The sequence below is a fragment of the Larimichthys crocea genome, chromosome I (genome assembly GCF_000972845.2).
Source record: "Larimichthys crocea isolate SSNF chromosome I, L_crocea_2.0, whole genome shotgun sequence".
NCBI classification, from domain to species: Eukaryota; Metazoa; Chordata; class Actinopteri; family Sciaenidae; genus Larimichthys; species Larimichthys crocea.
This window is the reverse complement of record NC_040011.1, coordinates 43,251,679-43,259,919: the sequence shown is the minus strand read 5'-3', so window position 1 is coordinate 43,259,919 and position 8,241 is coordinate 43,251,679. Positions and strand designations below refer to the sequence as shown.

The window sequence follows — 8,241 nt, the reverse complement described above, 5'->3', positions numbered from 1 at the left end:
GCGCATTACATTGCTGACAAACCATCTTTCATCTTTCAACTTTTCAGTTTGTATCTAATGAAAATCAGCGTTCAGAAACTTCAAATTTAGCTTTGAAAAATAATCAGCACAGGTGTGATTTACTATAATTTGTAGTAAAGTGGCTACAATGTGCATAATCATAGGTATGGACCTTTAAGAAGAGAGTGTCTCATTTTAGGATAGTGGAATAGTTTTGAGAAGTTTGTTATCGACCTTTGGGTTATCGCCTCCAGACTTTAACTGTAAAGTTCAGGCAGGAGTGGGTGGTTTGCAACGCATCACTTCGTCGTCTTAATGCGCCTGAGCGTGAACAGTGAGTCCTTTCGCTGCTCCAGTTTTCATTCTTTAAAGTTTTAACGCTGAAGTTTCAGATATTTCAAGACAGTTTGGATCATAGTCCTGTTTTCTTATTTCACAATCAAAGACCACATTTATTGAAAAGCCTTTTTACATTATACGTCTGTCCCAAATGCTCCAACACTACTCCCTATAGGTATCAGTTACCAGTATGGAGTATTTCCCCAGTGACTGCATCGCACTATCAGGGGAATCCCTGCTTCAATTTCATTGAGTAAGAATATCCTCTCATACACTAAATGCTCCTATCTAGGTTAAGTAGTGTATGATGCCACGGTAAAACGCCTGCCAGTGACTGCTTCTCTTGTTTAACTAGTCACTCCACATTATCTGATTGGCTGACTTTAAATTAATCATTCATCACTAGTGTGTCAGTGTTTGGTGTAGCGTACTTGCAAACTAGGTCATTTGGCACGAATAAATGTGCTCTCGGGCTTCGCAGGGACGGACATCTTGCATAAGCCGCTGAACACACTGTTACAAAAATCTCACTATTCAGCCATACGTTTGTGTGTCACGCAATCGTGTTCGACTTGTTACTTAAAGGCACTTATGAATACTGTACCAGCATCAGTGTATCTTACCTCATCATCATCATCAGTGTATAATATATGATGCACCAGCAGCAATGTTATTGCAACACTGTCATATATGATATATCTGATATGCTGAAATTATTAGCAAACAGTTGCCTGGAGTCGTTCCTTCTCATTTTCCATCAACTTGTAAGAGTAATGTTTGTCTCTTTAGCTACTAGCCAGTTCTAACTAACAACTAAACTTTGTCTGCTTGCATTTTAGTGCTGGGCAGGTAGCTTACAGCAAGTTTTTAGAGCTTTTAAGCTGCTGCCGTTAAAGATGTTGATGTAAAGCAGTGAGAATCAACCAAGACAGCAAGGTTGAGGGTAGAAAACCAAAACAAAGAGCTGAAAGACACTAAATGCTCTCAAACTTAATTGACCCCTTCTACATACAAGTCTGATCCAATATTAAATATTGATTATAGCTGCTTTAAAGTTAGTTACCTCACCAGTTAAGCCGACCAGCATTAACCAACATTATTGATGACTGGGATTGCCTATAGTGTTGGAATGACATCAGATCAATCACCTTGCAGCTGCACTGACCTTGGGATGATAATGTTGCTCAGTATCTGCTGAATACAGAAGCCCTGGGGGCAAGTGAGGCCAAAAATCTGGCGATCTGATCTAACCTCTAACCAAAAACTGCAGATCCTCAAACGTCCTCTTGATGCTGGTCACAGAACGAGTCAGTCTCTATAAGTCCCTGTGTTAAAATGTCCAACTTCACAGCAGAAATAAACATGTTTACAGGGACTTTGTGACAGATGAAAATAGGAAACTGGGGAAAGAAATGCACAGGTGAGCAAGTGGAGCAACCAAAAAGATGATAACCTGCCCCCCTTCAACATAAGTCATCTCTATACAATGCTACATTATGTGTAATGACTGTATGGATGTTCTTTCTATATTATACATTGAATTTCAGCTCAAGTGCCTCCAACAAACCTTTATTTGATCAGCAGTGATCCTTACATATGAGAATATTGGAACTTAAAATGGGATCAAACACCAAAAAAGGTTAGAAAATACAAAAATAAGACACAGTTTCCATTATTGCAGCTTATACAACAGTAGCCGATCTTTGCTGCTGGCATCCTAACCCCATGATTTTTGATTAATCTTCTTTAAGGTGCTCCATCATTAAACATCTGCTCCTTAAACAGCCTATAGGGCTATTTTTCTCTATTTTGTTATGTACAGGATGATGAAGCTAGGAGAGGTGTATTGTGTATTGTTTTTCTTTCACCTCCAAACATCCGAAGTCTTCTCAAATAAGTTGTTACAATCCAAAAGATGAGCTGAGGCAGTGTACTTGAAGCTGGTTGTGAGGTTTTGGATCTCCTCTTCCCTCTCTGCCTCCTTGTGCTTTTATATCTTTTCTTTGACCAGCAGAATCTCCTCCAGCTCTTTCTTTTATTCAGCCCTCTCCTGTGCTCTCCCAACACTCACAGAGTTTAGACAGCTCCTTTCCGGACGTTATCACTCTGTTGTCATCTGATAGCTTCTGGAAGCTCTCAGCTCTCTCAGAGAGCTCCCTCTTGAATCTTCTTCACCTCCCCTGAGAGCTCTTTCCTGAAGACCTCTTCGCTCTCTGAGAGCTCTTTCAGGTGCCCCCCCTCCTCCTCTTCTGCTAGTTTTTCCTTGTGAGACTCAAGTCAGTGTCTGCTTATCTGCCTATTTCAGTGAGGAGATTTTTAAAGTAGCAGTAGATTTTTTTGCCCCCTCTCTTCCACGCTCTTCAAGCCACTGGACACTTTATGAAGATGCAGGATCTGATTAATGTTAGAGTCAAGACCAGTGCGGTTTATTGTGAGACAAGATCGAGGAGTCTGTTCTCAAGATCTTGAGTACTACAACACTGGCTCTGATGAAGAGAAATGATCCGCTTGTCTCTCTTCGTTCTCACATTCTTTATTCATCTCAAGAATATAGCAGAAATGGAAAACTATATTCACAACTATATTTTCATGAGTGTATAATCACCTGACAGAAGTAATCGTTATGTTTTTGTTGCTTTAGAATTTACTTTTTTATATCTATAGACACCGTCTTCCACAGAGTCCTTCCTTCTTCTCACCAGGACGGAGAGGATGAAAGCCAAATCCTACGCACTGAGTCTTTAACTGTCTGTAAAAAGCGCACTCCACCATTTTTACACATCTTCAGGAAGAGTACTCCTCCTGAAAACAGTTACAGTTATGATGTATATGTGGGTCTGGAGGTGCTTTCTTCAGAGAATGTGACCCAGAGACCTTTTAAAACAGAAAGTTACAAACTGGGTACGAATTAGTTATGAACTGGGTGTTAATCTTTTCCTGATGCCTTATGCTGATCCTCTAATTGATCCTGTTGTAGGTCTGTCCCTTTAGAAAAAGGCCTTCCCATTTATCTAAACTGTTGCCAAGCCAACACCTCTTAAAAGAGGTATCTCTTAGTCAAAAATTCAGTCTCATTTGCAAAGCTTGATTGTCTTGTGTGAGTATCTATGCCCTCTGTCGGACACTGTACAGGGTGTCCTGAGGTATTCCTGTTGTTTTTGCTGGAGCTTTGTTTCCTACACCTGTTTGAAACGTGACGTGATTATCATCTTCCTGCTGTAATTACTGTCTTCCCTCTCAGTGAAGCGATCACCGGCTTCTCTAGAGAAAATTCAACCATATCCAGTGGATTCCTTGCTTGTTCCATCCCCCCCGCCCCATCCATAACGCAGGAATCGGGGGTTGGCATGCAAATTAAATTAACAGAAGACATAGAGCTCCGTTGGGTACTGAAAATGCGTTCAATACGTCTAAATTCCAGCGGCTGAGTGCAGCTGTGTGTTTGGTGAAAGGGAGAATATTAGACTCAAAACTGCGCAATACGACTGCACTGCTATTAAAAAGCAGGGTATAAAAAAAAAATCTTTTGGGATTAGTCCCCCCCTCCCCCCTTCCCGCTGCTGAAAAGGACTTTCCTCTTGCCAAGTGGCAGCGTGTATCAAGCCCTTCGTTTCAGAATCGCAGCAAATGAGCTATGTTTCTCTGTTCTGTTGCCATGGGTAACACATCTTTTTTCTTCTCATGTCTAATCTTGGCTTTCTCTTTGAGATATCTTCCATTTGGAAGGCCTGCCTGCCTGCCTGCCTGCCTGCCTGCCTGCCTGCCTGCTGCTGCTGCTGCTTTGGCACTGTTTCATGGCCTTGTCAGCTATTAGGCTTTGCTCGGTGGCTAGGAAATCAAGCTGCCTACTTTTCCGTGTACGAATGGATTATTTGAGCAAATATGGGCTGTTATCTGTCTAATCTATGTTTAAGGAGTGCTTTGGCATCTTAAAGCTGCCTGCGCTACAATCTAAACATAAAAATCTAATGTGTTGCTGGTATAAATGAAACGAGTGTGAAGATGGACTCAATCAAAATATTATTTGTGACTGCTGTGGAGCAGTAAATATATGTTAGTATGTGTGTGTAGCTTTATTTGTTGTCTTTGCGAACGTATTGTCAGTACTTTCTTCAATAGTATAGTTAGGGCCAGAGCAAACAACCATTGAGAGAGGCTGGAGCACCTTGAGGGAACTCAAGCGGGAAAGAAAGAACCCTGTTGAGGTTTGAACTTTCTTGCTGTGAGGCCACAGCACCAACATGCTGCCCAGTCATGTTTAAATAGCTTCCTTGTAAGAGCCTGCAGAACAGTGCAGTATCTTATATTAAACAACCAGAATACAACACTAGTACAGTTGGTTCAGGATTTTCATAGCCCAGAATCTGAGGCGTAAACATCTCCCAAAAACTGTATAGTTCGAGGACATAACCAAAGCATGATGTCTAGCTCAGAGCAGTTTGACTTGCAGTCCAACAGCTCTATATAAATCATTTTACTTCCTCCACAGGTGAACACGGTTAGCATATAAAACAACATTCATTTAAAAATGTTATATTTGATTGATTCTTGTCACCGCAGGTGAATACACGGTGATGACGGCTCATTTCCATCTGAAGAGGAAGATTGGCTACTTTGTCATCCAGACGTACCTCCCGTGCATCATGACAGTCATTCTTTCCCAAGTGTCTTTCTGGTTGAATAGAGAATCAGTGCCGGCGAGGACTGTGTTTGGTAAGTGTCAGCAGCCAACCCTTTTCTACTTCTTTCATATAAAACCTGCAGCTCCTCATGCGACTGATTACAGAAGAACTTGGGACCCAATGCCTGGTTGCCAACATGCCGACTTTGTCGTTATATTTAGGAAGTATTCAGACCCCTCTAGCGACTTCTCTGGGTCTAAAAGTGACTAGTGACAAATCTAGTGACAAGCTACTGTCGAGTGACCTAAGACTGGTTAATTCAAAGAAAAAAAAAGTACTGAATCTGCTGAGCAGTTAAACACACTTAAGATCAGTGGTTATTAGGGTAGAGTAAACTGTGATATGTTATCAGGACACAAAGGACAGTAATGACTAACACTTGTTCTGAAAATAGTAAAAAACAGTAGATTAGATTCTTTGCCAAGACTAAAGTGGCAACATTCAGTCAGTGAATTCATTAATTTTCCTTCAGTTCACAACACTTGGTCCTACTACAATCCTTTCTTTTTGACAACGGGGAACTCGAGACAGAGGACTTGAACACAGAGTACGGGATGATGCGGATGACTTTATTGATATCTCCGGGAAACACCGGGAAAACAAAAGGCGCCTCACGATGAGGGATGATCAATAGCTCAAACTAAACTAAAACTACAAAAAGGCAGAGCCAACAAAAAAACACTCTAATGAGGAATAGAAGAAAACAACAAAAACCTAGATTACGAGAATATTTCTGACTAGACTGTGACAAGAAGGCTGGTGTTCAAGACAAAGGACATGACGCACTGGCACAGGACAAAGGGAGACGCAGACCCTAAACACATGGAGGGAAATGGGGAACAGGTGGACACAATCAGGAATCAGGGAAGACAATCAGACCGGTGACACATGAGGAAGGGCACGTGACCTGAAACGAGAGGAGAGTTAATTTCCAAAATAAAACAGGAAGTCACAAGACAAACATGGAGGCAGGACAAAAACTCAACTTGACAGGTGTGACACCTTTTTGTGTGTTTCAGGTGTAACCACCGTTCTCACGATGACGACACTCAGTATAAGTGCGAGGAACTCCCTTCCCAAGGTTGCCTACGCCACCGCCATGGACTGGTTCATCGCCGTCTGCTACGCCTTCGTCTTCTCCGCTTTGATTGAGTTCGCCACCGTCAATTACTTCACAAAGCGAGGCTGGGCTTGGGACGGAAAGAGTGTTGTGATTGATAAGGTAACGTCTTTTTTGACACTGTATGTTGAAGAAGGTGGTGCTCGCAGAGCTTCAGAAACATTTGTTGGAGGCAGAGGGAAGCAGACGATGGATTTTTAACCATCTGCAAGGGTAGACAAAGTGCTACAGCTATATCTGAGCCCTAGATTAGCTAACTGGAGAACTCAAAATATCAAAATCAATGATGAATTTATATGCAATGGCTTGTCCATCCCAACAATCAGAAACCAGGAAGGTAAACTTTAACGATTGTTGTGTTATGTTGCCTGTTGTCAGTCACTAAAGTTACCTTTTTGTTCGTTATAGCATTGGGTTAACTTTTTAAAACTAAACCGTGACACCTCCTGCATAATGTAGGCATATCAGTATCAGTCCATCTATGTTGTATGTTTCAAACATCCCTGGAAGTATTGGAAAAATACACATTTAAAAGTTACGGTTCATCCCTGTCAAGTTGCTACCGTACTCGACCTCCATTCACACCTCACTCCTTCATTTACATGTGTTTTTTCTAAGTCATGCTAGATGTTAACAGGTGACGAGTTTCAGGGTTGCTTTTGTGTTTTTTTGCATCTAATCCTTGTGGTCTTTCGACAGAAAAAAGAACGGGCATCTGTTGTCAAGAAGAATAATGCCTACGCTGTAGCAGTGGCCAACTACGCTCCGAATATCACCAAGGACTCCGGGACACTCCCAACTATTGCCAAAGGTGGAGCTTCGGATCCCAACAAGCCCAGAGCAGACGGCAAAGCCCAAGACAGCAAGAAGACGTTCAACAGCGTCAGCAAAATTGACAGGATGTCAAGGATTTTGTTTCCGGTTCTGTTTGGCAGCTTCAACCTTGTCTACTGGGCCACTTACCTAAACAGAGAACCTGTTATAAAGGACATGGTCCCCTCTACTTAGAGGTTACTTTTATTGGGTTCTGATCTGGGGACTGAGACGAACCAAAAACCTCCAGCAACTGTGTACACATACCTTTGCAGAGTGAAGTCCTGGATTGCAGTGTGATCCTCTATCTCCGCCTGTTTTCTACACCGTCTGCAGCACTTTTGACAAGCCTGGCTTTTGTAAATGTGTATGTATCTTTATATTCACAGTTTTCTTGGTGACATATTGTGTGATTACTTTGATTAGAGTGCATATTTCCTTCTTGAAAGTATGTTTCCAGTTACAGTACGTGGCCACTGTACATAGGAATCAAACGAAGAGTAAACACAAACATTAACACATATGTTTTATTTAAGATTACTTCTAAATGTGTTGAATTTTGCTGGTAATGTCCACTCTCTTGATATTACAGTATATATTTTTCTTTGTGTGAAAGAGACTTATTATATCACATTTCTTACTTTCTTTGCCATCCAAGAGTGGCCTGACTCTTTTGTTTTTTCTGTCCAAGCCAATGCAAAAACACACTTGTATAATATTGTTACAGTGTAAAATTTATTTCATTATCTGTGACTACAGATATGGTGCTGCACGCGAGCACTGACCTCCAGAATTACTGAGACGCTCCAAGCCAAAAAGGTTGTAAAAAAATATATAGAGGAAGCTACAAAATGAGTGTGCTTGTGCATCCAAAACTGTGTAGAGCCGCCAGTTTAAAACAGATTACATAAAGAAGGAAAAAAATGGCTAAAAATCAACATAGTTTGGAGAGATATCTTTCTTTTAGGCAGTAACCTCGATGGCTGTGAAGTGAAGCTGATGCTGCAGTGCCAAAAACTGCAGTGCCTTAAATGTCCACTTGAGGCTGTCTCCAGAAGTGAGTCAGTTTCCATAAGTCCCCATGTTCAAATGTCCAACTTCACAGCAGAAATAAACATGTTTACAGCCTGGTACAAAAAACAGCTTTGGTCTCTATAGCTAATTTCCCCGTTCATGACAACTGTACTGAGGGTGAATTTGTATTTAACTCACCTGTTCAAATTATATTAAGTCTTAAAGTTATGCAGGATTAACAGCATGGACATTCAGCCCGCTTCAGGTCTGCTG

General features: G+C 41.4%; 1 protein-coding gene across 1 annotated transcript in view; it reads left to right on the top strand.

The window, feature by feature from the left end:
* The window catches only part of gabra2b (gamma-aminobutyric acid type A receptor subunit alpha2b), a 30,049-nt gene extending 22,285 nt beyond the window's left edge, over positions 1 to 7,764 (top strand). The window contains exons 8-10 of the mRNA XM_010732862.3: positions 4,900 to 5,052; positions 6,041 to 6,243; positions 6,841 to 7,764. Coding sequence (XP_010731164.3) covers positions 4,900 to 5,052; positions 6,041 to 6,243; positions 6,841 to 7,149 — 665 coding nt within the window. The 3' untranslated portion in view covers positions 7,150 to 7,764. The remainder of the gene's footprint in view (positions 1 to 4,899; positions 5,053 to 6,040; positions 6,244 to 6,840) is intronic.
* Positions 7,765 to 8,241: the final 477 nt, after the last annotated feature.